Source organism: Ursus maritimus (assembly GCF_017311325.1).
Source record: "Ursus maritimus isolate PB19 chromosome X unlocalized genomic scaffold, ASM1731132v1 scaffold_X1, whole genome shotgun sequence".
NCBI lineage: Eukaryota > Metazoa > Chordata > Mammalia > Carnivora > Ursidae > Ursus > Ursus maritimus.
Window position 1 is genome coordinate 5,477,947 of NW_024423319.1, and position 26,964 is coordinate 5,504,910.

Consider the following 26,964-nt stretch of genomic DNA (forward strand, 5'->3'; position numbering starts at 1 on the left):
TAGCAGAAACATACGCTGCTTCCTAAGTAGCAGGCACTGTTCTAAACAAATACTAACTCCTTTAATCTTCACAAAACCCTGTGAATTATTATTTCATTTCACAGATGAAGGTATCACCGAAGCTTTGATTTAAGCCTCATCTGGACTATTTCAGCAACCTTCCAATGAATCTTGCTGTCTCCGGACTTGCCCCCATTCCATCTTCCACAATGCTGGGAAGGGTGATCTTTCTAAAACCAAAACCAACCATATGTTCTTTAAACTCATCAGTGGCTTTCCACTACCTTCAGAACAAAGCCCAAATCCTCAGCTCAGTGAGTGCCCTTCATTACCTGACCCCTGCCTAACTCTGCAATCTAATTGCTTGCCCTATTTTCTCTTTCGTGGTCTGCTCCAGCCATGCTGAGCTGCTTTTGGTTTCCCAAACTAGGAAGTAAGTTTCACATCTCTGGGCCTTGATACATGTTTCTTTTTCTCTCTGATTTTCCTTTCTACTTTCCAATATGCTTCCTGACAAGCCTCTACTTACTTAAAGACTCAGCTCAAGCTTTGCCTTCTCAGCTAATCTTTCCCGACATCCTGTCATTCCCAGTAATTGACCAGCCCCTCTTCTCTTTTCCATTATAGCTGGTGTTCCTTTCAAAGCACTTGTAATACTTTTTTTGCATGGACTACTTTAGTTATCTGTATCTCCTTACTAAATGATAAAATTATTGAAATTAGGGACCTAGACTTATTTATTTCTGTACATTGAGCTTCTAACATATTGTCTGAAACCACAGTACATAATCTATATATGTTTAATAAGTGAACACATGAATGAAGCAGTCAATTAATAGATCAAGTAATTTAAATTTTCATGAAAAAATCAATCAATGAATCAATCAATAGATCAAGTAATATGAATTTTCTAGAAACTTGACTTTTGCATAGAGCATACTGCCCCATCCCCTACCAGTTATGTTAAGCCAATACTTTCATCATCATGTTCCTCCTGAGAAGCCAATAATGTTTCTGACCTGAATACATCAAATGACTATATGATTAAGAAAGTCCACAATACCAATTGCCACTTATTGATTGTTTATTATGTTCTGGGCACAATGCTTATCACTTTTCATATAAGTTATTTCATCTCCTTAAGCCTTTTTCTTAATCTATAAAATTAAGGTGTTGTGAAAATAAATGAGCTAATCTGTTTATGCACGGATATGTATTTCTCCCCCCACCAAATCAAGTAAGGCCAGTGCGTCCTACATGAAATTTAGATCTAATCCTGAGATCCATAGGCCTGCTCTAATTCCATTCAGACCATAGGTTTAAAATAATTCTATGAACTGGTATATTTATCTTCAAGTGTCTTTTGCAATCAGTATGTAATTTCGTCCTCAGAACACCCATACGCAGTACCCAGGGCAGGGATTATTGTTCACCATTTCACAAATGGGAAGAGGCTAATAGACTTATTACAATAATAAGGCAAGTTTGTGACAGAGCCAAGACAAGCACCCAGGTCTCCCAACAAGTGATTTGCATTTTTATATTGGGGTTATTTAAGAGAAAGTCTCATATTCTAAAATGGGTGTCATTTAGATGAACACATTCGGTACAGCTCTCTTGTGTCAAAGTCGTAAGAAGTTTTTGAAGTTAAATCCCACTGCTTGGCTTTTATTTGTACAGAACTTGTTATTGTTGTTTTTAAGCCTTCAAAGTTTCTCCACTCTCATCTTGAGAAAGCATTGTACATTTTCCCCATTGGTTACAATTAGTATGTCATTATGGAGTTGGAAGTTTTAGGTAAAGTTACCTGCCAAGTCTGCCAACTTCTTAACAATGCCCAAAGTGGCATCTTTGGGTGTTTGCAAGAAGTAGTTTTTAATTGCTCAACTTTGAGGAGTGCACGGAGGCTAATCATGCCCCAAGGGCCTGGGAGAATCTCTAAAACACAAAGCTATTAGAAATATTCTGTTTGGGACCAATCCAAAGCATCACAGGTGGAAAGAACACTTTTCCAGTTTAAGATGGCCTCATGATCTCTCAACGTTGAAACAAATTTCCTTAGACATCTGCTTAAAGACTGTTATGAGATATTTGGCTGGTCAGTCCTCTCCAGAACCTCATTTCCCCCTTTTCTGGTAATTCATGGCTCCTAATACACAGCTCAGCCCTACCTTGTAATATAAGGAAAAGGGAGAAGGCAGAATTGTCACTTGCTAAATTAGAATTATAGATTTGTGCATAACTCCAGACAGGCACCCAAGGACTGTGCTGAGGAATTGCCTATACTATGGTCAGCCCTTTGTAATCCACTACACACTCTCTGTTTTCCTTGTCCTCTGATTAAGGATTTTTCAAGAGTACACCAGAAGCAGTTACTAAAGAGATAGTAGTCACAATCTTTCCAAAGCAGAGAAATGTATTTCCACCGGCTTGGTCCCCAACCCCTGTCTCTTCCCCTTTGCCTGCAGTAATTCCTGTTATTTAACATTCTAAAGCCTTCATTTGACCATCAGGATACATCCTTACACTAAGCAACAGAATCCACAAAAGTTTTCCTTTTTGCCTTAACCCAGATCTTTCCCGCAACCCTTTTACTAGGCCTTAGGATAACTTCCTTAGTTGCCTTCCATATACAAGAAAGATATTTATGACCTACTATCAAAAAATGCCTTGAACAGGAAAAATTTCCCTAAAATTAAGGGTGTCATAACTGGAACAGGCCCAGAAATGGTGTGATAAGCAAGAGAAATCGAGACCCAGAAAGTTCAAGTAAGCTGCCCAATGTCAAACAACTTGTAAGGTCTACTCTTTCCTTAGGTTCTCTCTCCTGACCAGTTTGAGAAATGCCACATTAGGGATACATCCAGAGTTCATGAGGCTGACAGAAGTTAAGTACTGTCATGGGAACTGATTCCATATCCTAGCCATTACTGTTTTCTAATTGGCAGTGAAACAAGCCTCAGCTAAAGACAGGTGTCTTAATGTGGTACTGATATCATGTTACACTGAGTTACCCAAGGACCTGGACAAAATCTTGCTGAGTACCAGATCTGAGACCTTTGCCCTCAAAGCAAGAATCAAACAAAATACCATAGGGATAATTTCTCAAAAGTCAGTGATATGAAAGTAACCCTGGGTTTTCTATCCATCTCTGTCTCTAATTAATTGTGTGACCTTTAGTCAATTCACTTCATTGCTTTAGACCACAATTTTCCCATCTATAAAATATAAGTACCAATTTATGTGAACACATTGCGAAAAGTAAAAATAGCTAACATGCTAGTATTTATTGAGACTTACCATGTGCCAGGCACTTTTCTAAGTATTTTACATGTATTTACTCACTTCCTAAAGATGAGAAATTCAGCTCAGATTCTTTGGATTACTTGAACAAGTTCACAGAACTAGTAAGCCTCTGAGCACACAGACTAAACCACTTCCTCAGACTGCTTTCTATTACCCTATATTGTATCTACTACCATAAAAAGTGTTACAGAGGTGGAAAAACAATGATCTATCCTCAGGTTACCTATGCCATATTTGGAGAGTCAAATAACAGAGAGAACCAGATAACAAAATAGATAACAGAAGAACTAAGCTAAGTGTTGAAGGATGGATTGATAGGACCTTGCTTTCCAAGTTGGTAGAACATCAGAATGATCAGTGCAGAAGGAGTGGGAGTGAGCATGAAGGAATTCACAGAGCAATGAAGGAACTAATCTGATTCAAGTGGAGACAACCTAGAGCCTTGGGAGACAGAAGTGGATGTGGGAATCAATAACATGTATCACTGTATAGTTTGCATTGCACTTAACACCAGTGCATGTAGACATTCTCATTTGTTTGGGCCATGTCAGTTTCCCCCACTAGACTAAGTTCCATGAAAGTGGGAACCATATCTGGCAATTTTTTGCACCATGTCTCCTCAGTGCAAAGCACATTGCCTGACACATGGTGGGTGCTTATTAAATATTTGTTGAATAAACGTTTTGATGGGTAAATAAAAAAGTAAATGTTACATGATAGATGAGGGACTGCCATAGCTGACCTTGTGTGCCATATGAAGGAATACAGACTTGATACAGTTGTAAAAAGGAGCCCGTGGAGGCTGTTTGAGCAGGCTGAGGTGGCAGAAGTAGGAATGAAAAGGCAAACATAAGGGCTATTTCAACGTAGGAATCAATAACACATGCACCCTCTGCTGTGCACTCTCTATCCCAGCTGTCCCCTGGTAGACATTCCTCCACCAGCGGCAGGCTCTGTCATGACACCAATTTAATACAGAAAGAATGTGAAGGGACCATGGACCAAAATAAAAAAGAATTATTTCTTAGGTCTGTGGAAAGCCCAGCAGTGGTATACAAAAGTCCCATGGTCTCAAAAGTCTCCTTTCTCTTTTCTTCCTTTCTTTCTTTCTTTCTTTCTTTTTTTTTTTTTTTTGTTTCCTAACACAAAATGCCACATTTTTTTCAAACAGCTCTGGTTTAGCAAAATTTAATTGCCTGTTTGGGATGAGGTCCCTGAAGCTCTCAGAAGTTAATTATTTCTTTCTGGTGAAGATCAGAAACTTTAAACTCTACGTGTGAGATAAATGATCGGGTAGCACTTTGGAACCTCAACTTATTTAAGTTACTGAGCAGCTCATCAACTTGCTCCCTGGATTTGGAATTGAATCTGGAAGAGAATTGTACCCCAGACACATCATGAGTAGGCTGAGCATGTAGATATACAGATTTAGTTCAGAGCAAATTATGCTCCCAAAGATAGAGCTCTGATGACAGCTTCCAGATACACGTATATTGATGAATTTTGAACCTAGATGAAGAGAAGAGGAGAAATGGCACAATTTCTTAACCAAACTGCTCAAGGAAAGGCAGATTCTGGTAGTTATATTTTCTGGATAAGTAAGAGGTAACCAAAAGTCTTTTGGGCTTCAACTCCAGTATGATGCTTTGGAAATGGGCTGGGTCTGTCTTCCAGCTTTAGTGAGTAAAGTGATTGTCATTAGATCTTTTTGCTGATGGAGGGATGCACAAGTCCTTGGAGTCTTCAGGTTGCATATTTTCACTCTCCGGCACTGAAAATAGGTGGTGGGGAAAGAGCAGGAAACTGGATAGTGTATGTACAGAGCCCAGGACGTCTCCTGGTAATCATCCAATTTAGTTTAAAGTCCTGGGTACAGCATGTTTTGCTATCATTTCCTTCTTTTTAAAAGGAAGTAGCAATTTGGTTTAATTGAGTTCCAGTTCATCAGGATAAGATGACAGATAAGTATTGCCAAGAGGCAAAAGATGTCTAACCTAGCAGATTGAAAATTGAAATAACCTAAAGGTCTTGATGCAAAACTTTCAGATGACCTCAATTGTCTTTATGTTACAACTTTTCTGAGGGAGACTGAACAAGGATGTATGTGGGTCAAATGTCAGTGAAATAAATGTTTGCCTAAGAAATTAAATAATGTAATTAGATACCATTACCAAAGGCTGCATATCAAAGTGTTTGGTGGTTGCGATTTGACCTAATCTGAAAGAATCTTCTTTCTTCACAGGTTTCCAGGAATTTGGGAGTTTGAGAAGCTGGGAAGGCTTTTGAAATCCCACCATGAAAGTTTGCAGAAAGATCACTGTTCCAAACCTGACAACGTGGAAAATTATTCTTTTGGGCTATCTCATTCTACTCCAACTACTGGTACTTGAAAAAGACCTCCAATGGTGAGTCAGTAACAAGAAAAGTCTCCAATTTCTTCCCTCCCCTCCCACATTTTTTCCATCTGACCATTTATTAGATGTGGGAAAACTCTAGGAAGTCAAGGGGCAGCCATTAGTTGAAAGGAAAGTTAGGCTGTATAAATAATTACAGGTGACAAGACTCAGATGGGAAATATGCTGAGCCCAGTTTGCCAGGAATCTTTTAATGATAATTCTAGGATGAGACAGTCAACATTGTCTTTGGGGGGCAGGGCCCAGACTAATGAAAAATAGCCCCCTCAATTAAGGGGTTGAGTAGACTTTAAGTGTGAGAGGGAAACTGTCATCAATTTTAACTTCTAGGGGTCCAGACACAGTACTAATGGAGGCAAGGTCATGGGTTTGATACCAATATCTATCAGTTAGCTTAACACCATCTAAAAACAAGTTTTCTCAAAGCCCTACACTGATCACCAATTTTTAGTCAAATGACTCATCAATTTATTCTACTGGGCTCATGGAATACTGAGGAATAAATTCGTTATAAACATTCCCTCAATATTGGAATACATCTTGCAGCTCATTAGGAATGATGGATTCATATAAAAGAGAGTAAACATGTATTTATCAATATTTAATATTTATCAGCAAAAGCAATGTGTTTTAAACAGTTCTAGGAGCAACAGAGACCTTTAAATGGCATAAGGATCAGCTGTCTACTTCTATACAAAACCAGTTCATCCTCCCATCTGAGCCTGCCCATCGTCTTTCTAGATCTTGTACTGTGGATGGTGCATGTATAGATAATTAGGAATTAAATATAGATCATTCAAGGAAATGTAGGGCATGACTGTACTAACTTAAAGTAACAGTCTTCATTGTGACTCTCATCTTTCTTCATTTTCCCACTATGGAGATGATTATCTCAATTTTCACTTGCAAAGTAGAGGCAATCCAAGGGAAACCTCTTTCTCAGGGTCCCAATATAAATGAAGACAGAACCAGCACTAGGTTTCTCAAGCTCTGGGGACACTTCTGTGAAGGCAGGTCATCAGCCTCCTCACCCCTTGTATGTGTTTGCCAATTCCTAAGTGGCATACACTTTTATATCCACGGATTTATCATTCCTGTGTACTTAGCCTGTCTGAGAGGCTGACAAAGTAAAGAATGAGACACAGGGACAGGTTCTTGGAGGCCAGGACAGGAAAGTGGGGGAGCTATGGAATGTTCTTTGCTGAAGACTTTTAAGGACAAGAGAGTATCCCATTTCAGAGATGGTTAGAGAAATTCCATCCCTTAACAAACTCCTCCTCTACTCCACATGCTTCTCCAACAATGGAGGAAAATATAGTAGATTCCTCATGTTGTGGGGAGTGTTAAAGTTTGTTTTGTTTTGTCTTCATTTTAGCTGAGGAAAATGAGAGAATCCTAGCATGTTAGGACTAGATGGGCTCTTACAGATCACTTAGTCTAACTGAATTGCAAATGCAACAATAAGCCAGTGTAGGGAAGGAACTTATCCAGAGACAGTGAGTAGCAGAAACTTCGAGGAAGGGATTAGAAAAAGAAGGAAGAGTTAGTTTCATGAAGAAGCACATAAACATTAAGGGATGTTTGGTATATAAACAGCAATGTCAGGGGAAGAAGCAGTTAGAAAAAGAGAAGTTCTCTTTCAATGTGGAATGGGCAAAAAGCTCCATTCACACATTCATTCATCAAGTAATTCTTGAGCACCTTCCATGTACTAGGCACTAATTCTAAGTTTTGGGCATACAACAGTGAGCTAAATGGACAAAACTCCCTGACTTCACTGAGCTTTTAACATTCTAGTTAAAAGAGACAATCAACTAACATAATTAATAGATAAAACATACCATGTGCTAGAAATGATTCGAAGGAGAAAAATAATGTAGGAAAGGGGCTATAAAATGTCAGGGGCTAGAAATGAGCCTTTAGACAGGGTGGTCAAAGAAGGACTCACTAAAAAGATTCCTTGTGAGTAAAGACCTGAGGGAAGTAAGATGATAAGCGATGCAAGGATCTGGGCTTCATGTATATGGAACAAGATCAAAGAGAGCAAAGGATCTGAGAAAGGGATGTGCTGTGAATGTTTAAGGAACAATGAGGAGGCCAGTATGACTAGAGCAAAGCGAGCAAGGAAAAGAGTAATAGGAGCTGGGGTCAGAGAGGTAATTGGAAGGCAAACCATGTAGGGCCTGATAGGTCATAATAAGGAGACTGGCATTCAATTAGGTTAAAATGAGAAGCTACTGAAATTTTTTAATGGAAAAGTGACCTGATCTGACTTACAATTTTACTGAATCATTTGAACTGAATGAGGGCAAGGCCAGAAACAGGGAAGCCAATAAGGAAGTTACTAACAAAATTCAGGTGAGTAATGGTGATGATTTGGAATAAAGGACGGCAGTGCAGGTGGCAAGAGGAGTAGTTAGATTCTGGATAATATCTGGGTAATAACAGATATTATTTATTTATATATTTATTTATTCATTCAATATTTATCAGGTCCCTATGATGCCCCAGGCACCATACTAGGTACACCAGTAAATAAAGCAGACAAGGTCCCTGTCCTCAGTAAATTTATAGTTGAGTGGGAGATAAATAATAAACAAGTAATAAAAGTATTAATATAATTTCAGATATTGGAATGTGCTACAAGAAAAACATAAACTGAGGGGAAAGAAAGTGGTAAGGTGGAAAGAGAAAGACTTTTCAGATAGGGTGGTCATTCAAGCCCTCTTCTTACCACCCACACTTTTAAAACAACACAGTAGATTTTCATACTCTTAACTGGTGCTCAGAAACAAGAGCATGAAAAACACAGGAGAAGCTGGCAATGTAAATCCAACCAGGAATATTAGCAGGTTTTCACAGACCTCAAGGATTCCATGAAATACTCTATTTACATAATATCAGTTCAGATCAAAGAAGTACTTTGCAGCACTCTATGACAAGCACCATGGTAGATACTAGTGCAATGGGAAAATGGAGGCATGAACAACTTAGGAATGACCAGCAGACACAAGAATAAGCAATATTTTAGTTAAAAGTGTCAGAAGGTACCCTCTTGCTGGAGATTAGTAACTTAAGCTGACTGAAGTTCAGTTTTGGAAAATGGTGAACAAGTAAGAGAAGCAGGAAGATGGCTTCCCTTTCTTCTCTTCTTACTTGAAAAAAAATAACCTAAGAAGTTTATCTAGTGGAAGACGGATGGAGAATTTCTCATATAACCATTTTCAAAAGGATGGGGAATTTCCTATTTTCCATGGGAAGGAGGAAATTTCAAGCTTTGCCTCTGTTCTCATTATAGATATCCCATTTGTATTCCTTATCTTTTGAAAAAGACAGAGAATGATCCTGTATACCCTAATGATTCCCACCTTTCTCACACCAGCCCTCCCTCTGTATTCTCATTCTTACAGGTAAAAGGAAGCAACTGCATTGGCACCCATCCAATGAATAGTGGCAAATAGGAAGAATGGCCATAGATAATGCTACAGTAGTGTTTGAGTTTCTCCTTATTGGAATCTCTAACTATCCTGAGTGGAGAGTCACATTTTTCACATTGGTGCTGATAACTTACCTGAGCACGTTGTTGGGGAATGGACTTATCATCTTCCTTATCTACTTTGACCCCCACCTCCACACTCCAATGTACTTCTTCCTTACTAACCTGTCTTTCTTAGACCTTTGCTATGGAACAGCTTCCATGCCCCAGGCCTTGGTGCATTGTTTCTCTACCCATCCCTACCTCTCCTACCCACGATGTTTGACCCAAATGAGTGTCTCCTTGGTCTTGGCCACAGCAGAGTGCCTCTTACTGGCTGTCATGGCCTATGACCGTATGGTTGCTATCAGCAATCCCCTGCGCTATTCTGTGATCATAAATGGCCCAGTGTGTGTCTGGCTGGCTGCTACCTCGTGGGGGGTATCACTTGTACTCACTGCCATGCTCGTCTTATCCCTGCAGCTTCATTTCTGTGGAGCTAACATCATTAACCACTTTGTCTGTGAGATTCTTTCTCTCCTTAAGCTGGCCTGTTCTGATACCAGCCTCAATGAGCTTATGATCCTCACCACAGGTATCTTCACCCTGCTCCTACCCTTTGGATTTGTTCTTCTCTCCTATGCCCGAATTGCCACTACTGTCCTAAGGATTCGTTCAGCGCAGGGTAGGCTCAAGGCCTTTTCCACCTGTGGCTCTCATTTGACTGTGGTGACAATATTCTATGGGGCAACCATCTCCATGTATATGAAACCTCAGTCCAAGTCATCCCCTGATCAGAACAAGTTTATTTCAGTGTTTTATGGGGCCCTGACACCCATGCTGAACCCCCTAATATATAGCCTGAGGAACAAGGATGTTAGAGGGGCAATGAGGAAAGTTATGGCAAAAAGGACATGAGCCTTCTTTGTTTCTAAACTTCTGAAGTAAGTTTAGAGACATCAGCTACAACCTCACTGATGGTAAAAAATTGTTTAAAGGGTCTGACTTTACCCTTGGTAGAGCAGGTGGTTATCAGTTGAGAAGCTTCAGGAAGTTCTCCCACCCCAAAATATTACCCCTACTAAGATGTGAATTTCCATTAGAGGCATTATTTTTACTCTGTCTTTACATATAACATGTTAGTGATCACCCATTAGCTCACTTAACTTTAGATAAATCAGCTTATCAGAATCATTTCCCCACTAAGAGAAGAGACCTAAGCAGTAAGAGAAATCTCCTATGACTGTTAGCAGGAGGCAAGGCATAACTGAATTGGAAAAATAGGACAATGGATGGTGTAATAAAAGACCAGAAAACAAACTTCAGAAACTTTATAACTTTACTGGAAGCAAGCCCTGTTGTGAAGGCACAATTGGCTTGCTCTACTTAACCTCAGAATCGTGAGAAAATTGCATCATAGCCATTTCCTACATTTGTGTGAAGTGGTTTTCCCCTTTTCTTGCTCTTTTCCTAACTTCTTTCAAGTCTGTTATTTTATTTCATATTCCTAATGTAATTCTATGAAATTGGTAAGAAAGATACCATAATCCCCCATGTTAACAATGAGAAAACAGAAGCCCAGAGAAGGAGTTAAAACTTCTATAAGGTCATACATAATTAGTAGTGGAATCAAAATTAAAATTTAGATCACATATATACCACCTCTGAGCTTTGTCAATATTGTCTAGAAAATTATTTGGAATTATAGAATTATAAATGCAACTAACATTTATTGAGCACTTACTATATACCAGACACTGAACTAAGCTCTCTACATCCATTGTCACATATAATTATCACAACAATGCAATGAAATAGTGCTATTATCAACCCGTATTAGAGTTAAGGAAACCAAGATTTTAGAGGTTAAGTGATTTGCCCATGGCCACAGAGGCAGCAAAGAGCAGAGCCAATATTTAAATCTAGGTCTGGCTGATTTCAGATCCTATTCACTATACCCACACTAGAGACCTTGAAGATTATTTAATGCCGTGATTTTAATCAACGTTATGGTGGTATAATTTATGTTACAGTGTGTAATTTTATGAATTTTGAGAGATGCCCACTGAATCAGCACACAATTCCATTGTCTCCAAAAGTTTCCGTGTGCCCTTTCATAGGTCACCCCTACCCCTACCCCAAACCCTGGCAACCACGGATCTGATTTCTTTCACTATATGTTAGTTTTGATTTTCTAGAATTGACTGTTACTGGAATCATGTGTATGTACTCTTTTGTATATGGTTTTTCTTACTGAGTGTGCTTTTGAAATCATTCACATTGTTGCTTATATTAGTAGTTTGTTCCTTTTTATTGCTAAACAATATTTCATTGCACAAATTTACCACATTTAAAAAATCCATGTAATGCAGTGGCTTTTTAAATTTTATGTTTTTTTAAGATTTTTTATTTACTTATTTTTCAGAAAGAGAGGGAGAGAGAGAGAGCAAGCACAAGCAGGGGGTGGGAGGGGCAGAGGAAGAAGCAGACTCCCCACTGCGCAGGAAGCCCAATGCTGGACTCAACCCAGGACCCTAGGATCATGACCTAGGCCAAAGGCAGATGCTTAACCAATTGAGCCACCCAGACACCCTGGCTTTTAAACTTTAGTTCCCACAGTCCCATGGGTTCAGTTGTGAGCCTGGAATCTGGCAATGGAAGTGAAGTTTTCTGTGTACAATTTCATTTGAAAATGGAGTTCTAAAAATAAAAGAAAAAGCTTTAGCAAACGACAATCTACTGATCTCTCAGTTTTAGATGAGTTCAGAGGCTCAGTGAACAGTATTTAAATTTCCCAGGATCGTGAAACTTTCCAGAAGCAGATTTAGGCCTAAAGACCCAGATACCCCATTTCCTGGTCTCACTTTACTTTGGACAGTTCCACCAAACATGAAAAAGTCATCTCCCAATTGGCCTCCCGATAGAGAACCAGAGACAGATCAGTAGGAGAAGAATACAATGCACAGCACACCTAGATGTGAAGCAAGGCACCATGGAGCAAACAAATGTTCAGTGCATCCCTCAGACCCTGACTGCTGGGAGTTGATGTGACACTGTGTGGTGCTACAAAGAGAGTACCAGACATACACAGGACCTGTCTCACACTTGTACTCACTAAATAAAGAGGAAAACAGAATGAATAAACCACTTACCAAAATAGCCTAATTTTCAAATAAGTGAAACATTTATTCAAATTCCATCCATTACACATTTTTAAAAATTTTACAGTATGCTTAGCCACTGAAACCCATGTTTTAATATCAAGAAAAAAAATATTTAGGGGCGCCTGGGTGGCTCAGTCGTTAAGCATCTGCCTTCAGCTCAGTGCATGATCCCAGTGTTCTGGGATCAAGCCCCACATCGGGCTCCTCCGCTGGAAGCCTGCTTCTTCCTCTTCCACTCCCCCTGCTTGTGTTCCCTCTCTCGCTGACTGTCTCTCTCTCTGTGTCAAATAAATAAATATAATCTTTAGAAAAAAAAGAAAAGAAAAAATATTTAGGAAAAAGCCAAGTGACCCCCAATTTTTAATTTATTCATTCAACAAATATTAACTTTCTACTTTCAGCCAAACATTGCTAGGTGCTAGGGCAAGTTTCATACTTTATGCAAAATGTTTCTTACTATTGAAATAAACATTTCAAATTAACATTGTGAAATAGTTAAATTGGTGAAATTAATAAAAATTTTAGAGAAAAAAATAAAGCTTTCAGGTAGAGAGAAATTCATAAATTAGGAGGTATGAAAAATAGGCTACAAATAATATTTTCCACTGGGGATTTAAGAAAAAGATACCATGTCCCATGAAATTCATAAATTAGGAGGCATGTTAAGAGGTATGTTTTATGAATAAACAAACAAAAAGAGGAATCAGACCTATAAATATAAAGATAAATAAATAAATAAATAAATAAATAAATAAATAAATGCGATGATTTCCAGAGGGAAGGGGGGTGGGAACATGGGCAAAACGTGTGAAGGGGAGTAGAAGATACAGGCTCCCAGTTAAGGAATGAATAAATTATGGGAATAAAAGGCACAGCATAGGGAATGTAGTCAATGATATAATAGTGATACATGGTGACAGATGGTGCCTACACTTGTGGTAAGTATAGCATAATGTATAGTGATGTTGAATTACTATGCTGTACACCTGAAATTAATGTAACATTGTGTGTCGACTGTACTCAAATTTTAAAACTTTTTAAAAATACAAAATAGAATGGACACTTTCCCACTAAAAAAAAAAGTATTCATTTTAATGACCCTGACTTTGAGGGGAGAAATACTCTATCACAGGTTGTTTTACAGCTCAAAACGAGAATCATATTTTCACTAATGGTTCCCCTACAACAAAATGATAGCTCTGTCACTAGGGGCTTTGTCTCTTTATTGACTTGCTGGAGGGGCACAGCCTACAGACAGAGGGGCATAGTGGAATCTGAAGATGGGGGCTGTGAAATTGATTCTGCTACTAACTAGCTGTGTGACTTTAGTTATACCAATTTCTGGCCCTCAAATTTGCTTATCAGTATAATAGGAAGGTTGTGTTTTGTTACCCAAAGACCTTTACACTTCTAACATTCTACATCTAGGTGTTATTTTGTATAGATTTTTTTTCTTGTCTTAAAAAATGGAATCATATTATCAATTTACTCTGCAACTTGCTTTTTCCACTTGGCAATATATCATGGACATTCCTCCAGATCAATATATATATAGATCTATCTGCTTGACTTTAAATGTTAGCTTTGACTGAAGAAGGAGGCACATATAGCAGCTAGTTAACAGGAGTATGGCCCTTCCAGCACTAACATTCTGTTTCTGGGTATCTAAACCCCAAAGGCTATCTAATTCAACATTGATATTAATTCACTTTAAATATAAAATGAACTCTATGAGGATGTTGTGAAATGAAATCAATTCTGGATTGTTAAAAACTCCTAAGGTTGAATATCACTTCTCACTTGATCAATCACAGGCACTGTGATAAACATTCCACTGTGCATCCCACATCCCAAGCAGCTGGGTAGTGAAGATTACCTTGTTTCAGCCTGGAAAACAAATAAAGATAGGTTTGAAACTAAGGTAATTCTGCCAGAAATTGAGGAGAAAGTTTACAAACTGAAAAACCGACTCTAAATAATACTTTCCAATGGGGATTTAAGAAAAAGATACCATGTCCCATTCATAGGATTTGGGATTTCAGTTGAGGAAAGACAGTAGAGTATAACTATTTATTTTTTTATTTTTTTTTAATGATTTTTTATTATATTATGTTAGTCACCATACAGTACATCCCCGGTTTCCGATGTAAGGCTCGATGATTCATTAGTTGTGTATAACACCCAGTGCACCATGCAATACGTGCCCTCCTTACTACCCATCACCGGTCTATCCCATTCCCCCACCCCCCTCCCCTCTGAAGTCCTCAGTTTGTTTCTCATAGTCCATAGTCTCTCATGCTTCATTCCCCCTTCTGATTACCCCCCTTTCTTTATCCCTTTCTTCTCCTACTGATCTTCCTAGTTCTTATGTTCCATAGATGAGAGAAACCATATGATAATTGTCTTTCTCTGCTTGACTTATTTCACTTAGCATTATCTCCTCCAGTGCACCCATCAGAAAGAACATCTAGGTGTCAGAAGAATTGTATTCTGAAAAAACAATCATAGGACTGACCTCATAGGGTTGTTAAGAGGATTAAATCAGTTGATTTCTATAAAATGCTGAGAACTATGGTTGGGACATAGTAAGTCCTCAATAAACATTACATAGTTTTTATTATTGTTATCATAGAGTTACTAGTAACATTATCGAATTCTCAACTGACTCAGAAGTAGTTATTGCTCATGTCACTGGGTGCCTTCTCTCTCTCCTCTTTTCTTTTTCCCACCAGGAATACACATAGTAATTGTTTCTGGTTAAATGTGCACAGCAGGTCAAGCACTTTTTCAGTACAACATCATGATGGAGTCAGAAAAAACGCGTGATTAGGCGTCAGGAAGTCTGGATTCTAGTCTGGGTTCTGCCATTCATGAGCTATGAAACTCTGGGTGAATCACTTAACCTCTCTGGACTGCATGTGTCAAACAGGGGGAAAATATGTTCCTTAACCTACCACAGAATGGTTGAAAGAGCAAATGAGATCATAGATGTTAGATGTTACAAAGTTAAAAGCATATTACAAATGCTATATGATGGGATTTTCATTATCCTCGGCATTAGCCTTTACATCTTCTTCTCGCTTACCCTTGACAACCACTCACTCAATGAATTTCATTGATTTTTCCTCTGAAATGTCTTTCAAATCCATCCCCTTTTCTTTGTCCTCAATGCTTATGTCTTAGTTCATGGACTCATCAACCCTTACCAGAATGACCGTAACAAGCTCCATTTTTTTCTCTAACCCAATCTTGTCTCTCTCTAAACTAGCTATCCAATCAATGTCGCCAGAGTGACTTTTCTAAAGGGAAAAAATCTCTTCATGTTAATCCCCTCTTTATAATCCCAGTCCAAGATTAGGAACTTCCAATAGGCTCCCTATTGCCTATAGAATATACAACATTATTTGGGGCCCCTGCTACCTCTCTATCCTCATTTTCTATTTCATCTCCATAGACCCCATACTCTAGGGAAAAAATAATTTCTTTCTCTAAACTTGTTATGCATCTATGTTACTATACATGCTGTTCTTCCTGCCTTCAGTGCCTGGCAAAATCTCGGTCAGCCTCCAAGGGCCAGATCTAGAGTCATTGCCTCAGTGAAGCCCTCCCCAGGGCTTATCCTATTCTGCTTAACCCTGGATGGTGACTTAATTCCATTTTTTTCACTTAATAACATTTTGCTCAACCCCAAATTTAACATCTTTCATACTTTATAATTAGTTGCCTTGGAGTGTTTATTCCCAATTAGATCATAAGCTTATAGAGAGCAGGAAGTTTGTTTTATTCACCTCTGTCTCCCTAGCATAGTTTCTGGCACACAGTATCTGTACAATAAGAATTGGTTAAATGAATTAGTGCTAAACAAATACTTCTTAAACCATTTGTGGTAAAGAACAACTGTCTTTTAAATTTCCCAGTTGTTACAGACTGATACTTTATAAAATATGATAAAAATGTCACAGCAATGTCAAATCACTTTAAAAGTTACTAAATGTTTACTCTCAATTCTGTCCTTATCTCCTTGCAAACATTTTGAGTGGCACTCAGCTGGACTATTGGCAAAGATGCTTCATTCCTAGCTCCTAGAATCTTAATGCCTAAGTTGAAAAATTTAACAAGGATACATGTAAAAATAATAAACAAGTCATCATATATTCAGAGCACAACTAAGCAAGAAATCAATACAATAAGGCTATTGTAATTAGGTACATGCACAGACAAAGTAAATCAATGGAGCAGTGAATGAGAGGATGCAATATTATATTTGTTTCCATAGCAATTCAAAACTAATGTAGGAAATTTTAAGGAAAAAGCAGGATTTACAGAAACTTCAAAACAAAGATGGCTGGGATGGGCTAGGAGACATCAGGAAAACATAAAGAAGAAGAGAACACCTCCAGTAAATGCTGTTTACAGAATTTCATTTACCTGAGTCTAATTGAAAGCTTTTATAGAGTCCCAATAGATTTTGGTCACTCCTCCTTCCCCATTCATTCATTGCCTTCTTATGTCGCTGTGCTGAGAACCCTCCCAAGAAATACAGGACTTTGTGTAATCACCCTAGAGGTGGATCAACTCTTTGGTAACTTGATAGCAGAAGTGGAGTGGATGGTGTTAGTCAAAAGTTATACAGGGGGCGCCTGGGTGGTGCAGTGGTTAAGCGTCTGCCTTCGGCTCAGGGCATGATCCCTGAGTTATGGGATCGAGCCCCACATCAAGCTCCTCTGCTATGAGCCTGCTTCTTCCTCTCCCACTCCCTCTGCTTGTGTTCCCTCTCTCGCTGGCTGTCTCTATCTCTGTCAAATAAATAAGTAAAATCTTAAAAAAAAGTTATACAGTCCCACTAATGAATTATTGGAATTAGTAGACAAAAGATACTTGTATTCTAATAACTTAGAAATAACACTCCCAAATGAATATACAGCTTCAATTCAGCATTGAGATTTAATTGCCTTTTTGGGACTTGGTCCCTAAAGTCTCTTCAGTGAAATCACTTCTTTGGAACCATAATGAATAAACTCAGAAGGAACCAGCAGATAACGTTTAATATTCTTCCCTGGATTCTAAAATGTTGAGCAGAATCAAGACACAATCCATTGTAAGAACAAGTAAAGAACATATACCCTGGCAAGAAAGAAAGAAGCTCTATTTGTCTCTTGAAACAAACCAACATATACTTGTGGAATGGTCAGTCTTGATATGGATCTCAAGATACACCTGTAAGTCACTCCCCTCGAAAGACTCCAATACTTACTTCAGTGAGCCAATAATCGTGCAACACATAAGGGGCTATATCAACACAACTCTTAGAGACCTTAGTGGTTTTGTTTTTGTTTCCATGGCCTTTTCCCCCCCTGCTATTCAGGTGAGTAAAATCAATTTGATTTCAAAAATATTGTTAAGTTTCTCCCATGTGTCGGAAACTAAGTCAACTACTGGAGTTAAAGGAATAAAATGCAAATTCTGTCTCCAGAGGGCTCACACCATAATCTGACCATATTTCCTTATTTCTCTCACTTCATTCACTGAATTATTTTCCACACTTCAACAACCAATGTGGCCACATTGCCATGGGTGCTACTTCCCAAGTGAGGCCTTGTTTAAAAATAATAATAGCTAGTACATATATAGCAGAAAAACACTTTGAAATAGATACTATAATTGTCCCACCCTTACAATTGAGGAAACTAAGGTGTAAACAAGTTAAGCAAATTGCCAATGTTACACAGTGAATCAGTGATGGATCCAGGATTCAAACTTGGATCCAGAACTCATGCTGTTAACCACCATTCTACACTGCCTGGTATGAATAATAGAAATTCCTCTCTGTAAGTACTACCCATTCCATTAAGTATATTTTGAGCTTCTGGGAGCTTTCTGAAAAGCCTAGAAAAAAAGGAAGGTGCTCCAAGCATCCCTTAATTTTAGTATTAAAAATAGAATGAGTCTTCCTGAGAAGCATGCTCTTGCATGGGAGGTGAAACCAAGACAGACTTCTTTGGGAAATCCATGTGAAGGAAGGCCTTGAAGTGTGCCCCAAATATTTCTGAAAGATCAAAAACCAGTGAATATATGTGTGAGTATCTCCACATATGTCTAGAGAATTTAGGAAGATTCTGGCTTACACAGAGTTAAAATACTGAATTACTGATTAAAAAAACATATGCTGAGTCTGGTGAGATTTACTCAAATCATGTAAGCACAAAAATGTGTTCTTTGTTTTCCAGCTGTTTGTACTGGCATTTGTTCTGAGATTGTTAGGACTATAAGATGGTGAGGATTGTAAATCAAAATAAGGCATCATGATTAAACATACTGTCATTCTAGTGTGAAGATTTAGTGCCCTTTGAAAAAGTTGGGGCCCTGAAAATCCCATTCTTGTAATGCTATTAGAAAATTATGGTTGTGGTGTCACCATTGCATAAAGACAAGATCACCTGACTTCAGCCTCAGCCTCATAACTCTACTCCAAGAAGACTTTTCCTTTTCAGATCCATTCTGTTTTCTGATCCCAATTCTGGGAGAATATAAAACACAAAGAAGCCTTCTAATTCTCATTAGAGGTAGTCAAGGGCCTCCTAGGATCGCTGCCGGTAATAAATGGACAGCTGTAGTTAGACACTTAGCAGCAGTTAAATATTTTTTCAGTTTGTCTGCCCTTGGTTCTGATTTCTATTCAGAGCCCCCTCATCCTGTACTAGGTTCTACTGAGGATCCTATTACAAAGTGTTACTCTATTTCCTGAATTACTTGTCCATAAAGGTCTTGTACCTTCTGAGATCTGGAGTCTATCTTAGAAAAAGGATCTGAAGAGATTATCTACATCATGAGCCTGAATAGCCCTTCTTGCTGACCAGCTCCTAAGACAAACCTTCCTATCCACAGCCTGCACTCACCGAGGCTTGACACCTGCCTCATGAGTCTGAAACTAGATCCTCCCACAAATGCCCCAAATTCCGATTTGTGGCTAGAACGTGATGGGATTCTTACAGGCAATCCAAAAAGGATCTTGACCTTAATAGAGAGCTGGTTTGTGATAGCATTCACATTTGATGGAATTAGATCAAACAAAGTAAATAAATATTTGGATGGAGAAAAAAGTGTGAAAATACTTTTATTTTCAGATTCCAGTATAATACCCATTTTCTGTCTTTACTATAACAACTTCCATCCATGCAAAGAGCAAATTGTAGGGCTAAAAAAATACAAGACATTAAAGTTCATTTCTGAACAACAGGCCATTAGTAACACTGAATACTGTGAGATACTGTTTCTCATCATGGGCTTTTTACCATCAAACATTTATTTCCTTCAGCCAATTCAATGTAGTCATGACATTGAAGACAGAAGAGCCAAATAACTGGTCTTGATTCATTCAACAAACCCATATTGAACCCACATATTGTGGGTTTATGCCAGGCACAACATGAGGTGGTAAAAATAAGGCAGTGCACGGGACAGTCAGGCCCTCTTCCCTCTGAAAGTTGAAAATCTAGTAAGGGAGCAGAAATCGAATAATTATGCAAATATATAAATACTAACTGTAGTAAGAGACACACAGGAGAAGTTTAGAGTGCTATGAACAATTGCAACAAAAAAGATCTGATTTCATTTTTGTGCAGTTAAGTATGGCTTTTCTAATGAAATTTCTTTTAAGCTGAGATACTAAGGATGACTAGAAGTTCACCAAAGAGGGTAGGAGGAATATTTCCAGCAGAGAGAACACAATGTGCAAAAGCTCTGAGGTCAGAATGAGCTTAGAGTGCTTCATAAAGACAGTATGGTTGGAACATGGTGAGCACAAGAAGAGACAGTGCGAGATAAGGTTGAGGTCAGATCATTTAGAGTCTTGTAGGTCATGGTAAACAGGTTAGATTTTATTCCAAGGCGAATTAGAAGCCCTAGAGTGGTTTTAAGCATGGGAAAGATATGGTGATAATTATGTATGTTTGTTAAAGGTTTCTCTGGCTGTTGTGTGGAGAATAGACTAGAGAGAGGCAAGAATAGAAGTAGGGAGGCCAGTTAGTGGATGGTGGCTCTGACTAGATAAATGTTGGGCTTGGATATGGAGATTTATAGGTAGATTTAAAATATATTCAGAAGGAGGAGCCAATAGGACTCAGTGATTGATTGGATGTGCAGGGTGAGGAAGAAATGAAAGTGAACTGGCCACAATTTTATATCATGTAGATGAACCAGCTAAAAACAAATTTCAGGCTAATATCTGTAGCAGGGAGAAAACAATTAGCAATTTTATGATTCAAGTCTAATTATATTTGAGCAGTAAATTGGCATGGTTTCTTTAAGGGAAGGTTCAAAGCATGTTTTAGGTGGAGTCCAACCCCCCTCATTCTATAGATGAGGGAATTAAGACTTACAACGGACTGCACTACTTTGCAGATTAATTCTGTGATGTGTATGACTGTTTTATCTCCCAAATTAGAACACAAACTTCTAAACAGTGTCATTTCTTTTGTAGACATCTTTTCCTAATATCACCTGACATAGGTCTGAGGACACAGCAGACCCTCAATAAATGTTTCTCAGATTAAAATAAGTTGAATTTCTTCTTTCTCAGCAGATTGAAGAAAATGGATATTTTGGTTACTGGTAATGGCAGTGAAGTGACAGAATTCATCCTGGTGGGTTTGTCCAATCATCCAAAATCCCAGATTACCTTTTATTGCACCATGGTAGCAGTCTACCTAATCACATTGGTGGGTAACAGTCTTATCATTGTCATGGTTAGAGTTGATGGCCAGCTTCATACCCCTATGTATTTTTTCCTAAGCAACCTGTCCTTCCTCGATATCTGCTACTCTAGCAATTCGGTGCCTTTTTTGTTGTTCAATGGTTTAAGAGACTACCCCACCATTTCCTATAATAGCTGTTATGCTCAGATGACCATTGCTCTTTTTCTGGGGATGACAGAGTGTCTGCTCCTTGCTGTCATGGCTTATGATAGATTTATTGCAATCTCTAATCCCCTGCGTTACACCATCATTATGAACAACTGAGTTTGCATACAGTTGGCCACAGTGACCTGGGCCAGTGCCTTTCTTTTAGCAATAATACCGATCATTGCAATTCCTGCCCATTTTTGTGGACACAATGTCATCAATCATTTTACCTGTGAGGTGCAGGCACTGTTGAAGCTCACCTGCTCAGACAGCCCAGCCAGACTTATTCTGGGTCTGGTCATTGGCATCTTCACACTGCCCCTGCCTTTCACCTTCATTCTCATCTCCTATACTCGCATTGTGGTTGCTGTGCTAAGGATCCACTCTGCAGAAGCCAGGCTCAAAGCTTTCTCCACCTGTGGATCCCACCTGACTGTCGTCAACATATTTTATGCAGCAGCCATCTACATGTACCTGAAACCTCAGTCAAGGGAATCCCAGGACCATGGTAAAGTCATCTCTGCATTTTATGGCATTGTAACCCCTATGTTGAATCCTTTCATTTACACCTTGAGGAATAAAGATGTGAAAAATGCCCTAAGAAAAATGATGAGGAAGAAAGAATCCTAAAAAGGACATGAATATCCCATGGAAGTTCATCTGACCAACAGGTTGACATGGACTTGTAAAAAATAACAAGGTATAAATACTAAACAATATTTTAGTAAGGTCATTTGTTTCAAATGCATTTTTTTTTCTATTTCCAACAGGCCTGTGATAAAGAACATCCCACCACTGAAAAAGGCATGTTAAACATCTATAATGCGATCCATTTAAGTAATAAATTATACAACAGACTTGTGGGGGAATTTATAAAACAAAATAGTAATTAGTATGTTTTAATCCTATGTAGTTTTATGTTGTTTTACTGAATGAGAAATATTTCAGTATTCTAAGATCTCTTTTGTAGAGAAGAAAGAACAAAGTTGCAAAATGGACAACTGTTCTCTCAATGGTTTTTGTATGAGGTATATCATTATCCAAGCTTCAGAGTGATGAATGTGAGTGGGTAGAGAAGAAAATTACTAAACTTCCACTTAAAAGGTCTTCTGATGAAGAAAGAAGCCCTTGAAGACTGTGTAGATACTGAAGGCCAGAAATGATGACCCTATGGAACCTACAATTATATGTCTTGATAAGTAGATAGGGCTCCATTTTCTCTGTCAACATACCCTACTCCTGAATAATTGCATGCAGCTTCTAAAGTGGACCTCACAAACAGCAAATTTAGCTCCTTTAAAACTCCTTTAAAAACCAACAAATGTGTACTGTATTTTTGGAATATAAAAATTATAGTGTTCATTGTTTTTAAATACAAGAGGCAGGTAGAGAAAAAAGGAAAAATCACCTATCATCCCCACAACTCAATGGGGCTTGCATGGGTTTTAGAATCAGCAAACATGTATTTAAGTCTGCCACTCACGGTTGTGTGGGATTTAGTTCGTTCCTTTCCATCTCTCAGCTTCAATGTTCTCATCTGTGAAATGGGAATTATAAGAGTGCCTACCCCACAAAGTTGTTCTGAGAATGAAATGAGGCAATGCATGTTAAATTTTTACCATAATGCTTGGCATGTGGTGGACACTGAATATATGTCAGCCAAAAAAGAAAAAACTGTCAGTCTACTCTCTAACTTCCATACCCATTGTATCAGTGTTCATTTGCCTGTCTGTACTAATAATAACTGTATCATTTTAGATTAATTCACAGTAATATGTCAGACTGAAAAAATAGGTTCTCACTGTTGTCGTATTAGAGATGAGGTTGAATGTTTCCCGTGTTAGTTGATCACTTGTGTTTTAAGAGTCAGGGTCTTTGTCATTGAGTCAAAATGACAATGAATCAGTCCAATTTTGGAAACAGAAAATGCTGTAGTCGGTTACTTGTGGCTAATAAAAAGCCCCCCAAATCATTTTGACATTGATTGACTCCACCACTGTTTCCAGATACATCCTGATAGGCAGATCCCCAGTCTGATCCATTCTATTTCACTCTGTAAGCAAGCGATTAATACCTAATTGGTCAACAACACAAGTTGACAGAAGGCTATTGTAAATGAAAACAAAAATAATAAAAGTGGTGGGGTGCCTGGGTGGCACAGCGGTTAAGCGTCTGCCTTCGGCTCAGGGCGTGATCCCGGCGTTATGGGATCGAGCCCCACATCAGGCTCCTCTGCTATGAGCCTGCTTCTTCCTCTCCCACTCCCCCTGCTTGTGTTCCCTCTCTCGCTGGCTGTCTCTCTCTGTCAAATAAATAAATAAAATCTTTAAAAAAAAAGTGTGGGAACCCCAACAGAGAACTCTTTAGAAAGGTAATTTATGGTGTTATGCAAATTTTATTGTACCATTACCGATTTAACCTTGAACAAATTCTTCTGTAAGTTTTATTTCTGGCATTTCTAATAATTTTCATTTAACCTAAAGCACTCCTGAAATAAAAGGGAAGGTACTAATAATTAACTAAAAAGACATGGTGAGCAGATAAAGTCAAACACTAGAGGGAAGAAACAAATGTGATTCCTCAAAAGGAGGGGAAAAAAGGAGCAAAACTGCACCTAATAATTATTGGAGTTTGATCATTTTCATTAGGGACTAAGGAGAGGTAGAGAAGAACAAGCAATGAGATGTGACTTTTGCTGACAGAGAGAAATTTATCGGGGAGAAACAGGGACCTTTTTTAGCTGCAAAAGAAAATTAGGTGAACTAATGTCTTCCCTTTTGATTACCTCAGGAAGACGTTAGACAGGGTTCTCTCTAGAGAGAAATATGTTATATCTGGAAATGGAGAACAAGCTGTGGGAAGATTTCTGACACAAAGTCAAGACTGGATAAATAGAAAGTGTAAGAGATTGTAAGAACAACTAATCAGAGATGCGTGTGTAAGGTGGTTTTCTATTAAATGTGTATCGTGAACATTGTCTTCTTCAAATCTCCCTTGTATTACTAAGTAAACACGTTTGAGTTATAATAAATAGGAAATGCTTTGGAACTACCTATGCCTTAGGAAATCTTTCAATTTCTTATCTCTGCCAAGCAGCACTTATGACTTGCAGCTGATAATGGGTAACTCTGCCTCCCCACACACCATCTTCTCATGAGGTATGCCAAAATCACAAGGTGACATCTTAGAAGGTTGAACTGACCCCTTAAAAATTGACATAACTGAGAAAAGAGCTTCATGCTGTTTACTGGCAGCAGCAGAGTGAAGAAAATGCACTTGAGAGCCCACCTGGAAGTGTTCAAAAGAAAGAAATTTATATTTTTTCAAAAGCTAAAAATATATCATTGAGTTTTGAGTGAATTTGTCAACACCAGTACTAAGTAATAAGAAAATGAAGTTAATTATCTGCAAAGTGTTCCTTGAGTTTCTACAAGTCATGAAAGCAGAGCTATTAAATCTTGTATGTTCATCATATGGAAAGGAGCACACAGAAAATTGTTCATTTATTCCCGCTATATTTTTACTGTTGTTTTGATTAAAATAGTCACCAGATAAAGTTTTTCACTAATATATTTGAGTCAATGGCCCTGTATACCTGTATTTGCCATCCCACATATACATAAAGACATGAACACACAGACTTTATGTTAGAAAGACCTCGTTTGAATTCAGACTTTTGAGATTTAAAAGACCACTTCATAGGGGTGCCTGCCTGGCTCAGTCAGTAGAGCATGCGACTCTTGACCTCAGAGTTGTGAGTTCAAGTCCCGTGTTAGGCATGGAGCCTACTTAAAAATAAGATTTAAAAAAACCACTTTTTAGCTCTGCAACCTTGGGTACATCACTTTAATCTCTCTGATACCCTCATCTTTATCTATGCAGTTGATAATAATAGTAATAGTCTTTACAAAAATAATAATAGTCTCTACTTCATAGGGTTGCTATGAGGATCAAATAAGATAAACCACATAAAACAGCTAGCATACTATTGTCAAATGGGAAGCAAATGAAAATGATAGCTATTTTTACTATTCTTATCATCACTAATATTACATAACTCTGGCACCAGAGACGCCTGTATACTGAAATGCCCAGTTTATTCTGTGTGCGGCAATGTTATTACACTGTACTTGGCCGAAGCCCATACCTGGAATTATGGAAAGCATACACAGGCTTGTATGTATCTCTGGCTGTAAGTGTTGGAGGTTATTTAGCATTTTTTCTCTTTTTATTCCTTATTTTACTTATTCAAAACAAAACATATTGAGTATCTTCATGTGTTAAGTAATTTGCTAGCATTGGGAATTCACAGTGAAAAAGACAAAGTTCCTGACCTTAGGTACTAAACACTTTAATAGAAAAATAGATATTAAACAGATTATCACATATATAAATAAAAGACTTTTAAAAGCATGATAAGTACTTGGAAGGAAACAAACAGGAAGCAGGAGTGATGTGTGAGATCTATTTTGAATCAGATGGTAAGATAAGATTTCTCAGAAGTAATATTTAAACTGAAACTGAAGATCCATTAGATGCTATTGTGAAGTTTGAAGAGTTGAGGAAATGAGTGTACTAGAACAAGGGAAAAAATACAAAGGCCCTGAAGAAAGAACTGGGCATGTTTAAGGAACAAAAAGGAGACTCTTAACTCTAGGAAACAAACTGAGGGTTGCTGGAGGGGAGGTGAGTGGAGGGATGGGGTGATGGGCATTAAGAGGGCATTTGATGTAATGAGCACTGCGTGTTATATGCAACTGATGAATCGCTAAATTCTACCCCTGTAACTAATAATACACCATATGTTAACTAAATTGAATTTAAATTAAAGAAAGAAGAAGACAAGTGTAGCTACAGCTATGTGAGCAAGGGGATGGGTAGGTGGTATAACATCCTTCCTTCCTTCCTTCCTTCCACAACAGGTAAACACAAACACACAAATGTATGTTTAAGAAAGATATACAGAAAAAGATGAAGAGACAGAGAGGAACTTATTGTGTGTACCAGGCATTGTTCTAGGCTTTTGGGATACATCAATGAGTAAAAATGTCTCCATACTCATGAGGCTTATGTTATAGTGCAGGAACATAACCCATAAACATAAATCACATGGTATGTTTCTAAAAAATAAAGCATGGTAACAGGGATAAGGAAAGATAAGATAGGCACTTCAATTTTAAATAGGGTGATCAGAAAAGCCCTAACTGGGACTGGAGGAGATAATGCTAAGTGAAGTAAGTCAAGCAGAGAAAGATAATTATCATATGGTTTCACTCATTTATGGAACATAAGAAGTAGGAAGATTGGTAGGAGAAAAAAGGGAAGAAGAAAGGGGGGTTAAACAGAAGGGGGAATGAACCATGAGAAACTATGGACTCTGGGAAACAAACTGAGGACTTCAGAGGGGAGGGGGGTGGGGGAATGGGATAGGCTGGTGATGGGTAGTAAGGAGGGCACGTATTGCATGGTGCACTGGGTGTTATATGCAACTAATGAATCATCGAACTTTACATCAGAAACCAGGGATGTACTGTATGGTGACTAACATAATATAATAAAAAAAATTATTAAAAAAATAAATAATAAATAAAAAAATTTTAAAAGAACTGAAAAAAAAAAGAGAATTTGGAATTTGAACAACAAGGGGAAAAGTATGTGAATATACAGGAAAATAATATTCCAGGCAAAGGTGCTAAAACAGGAGA

The 26,964-nt window shown here is 38.2% G+C and overlaps 2 protein-coding genes across 2 annotated transcripts; both read left to right on the forward strand.

The window, feature by feature from the left end:
- Window positions 1-9,186: 9,186 nt before the first annotated feature.
- Window positions 9,187-10,113, forward strand: LOC103672939 (olfactory receptor 13H1). The gene has a single exon (XM_008701647.1). The coding sequence runs from the start codon at window positions 9,187-9,189 to the stop codon at window positions 10,111-10,113; it is 927 nt and encodes a 308-aa protein (XP_008699869.1).
- Window positions 10,114-20,950: 10,837 nt separating this feature from the next.
- Window positions 20,951-21,889, forward strand: LOC103672969 (olfactory receptor 13H1-like). The gene is given in 1 exon segment (XM_008701679.2): window positions 20,951-21,889. A coding segment is annotated over 1 exon segment (939 nt).
- Window positions 21,890-26,964: the final 5,075 nt, after the last annotated feature.

What these genes read in the sequence shown, in the direction of transcription:
- LOC103672939 (XM_008701647.1), top strand. Translation starts at nt 9,187, where the DNA reads ATGGCCATAGATAATGCTACAGTAGTGTTTGAGTTTCTCCTTATTGGA.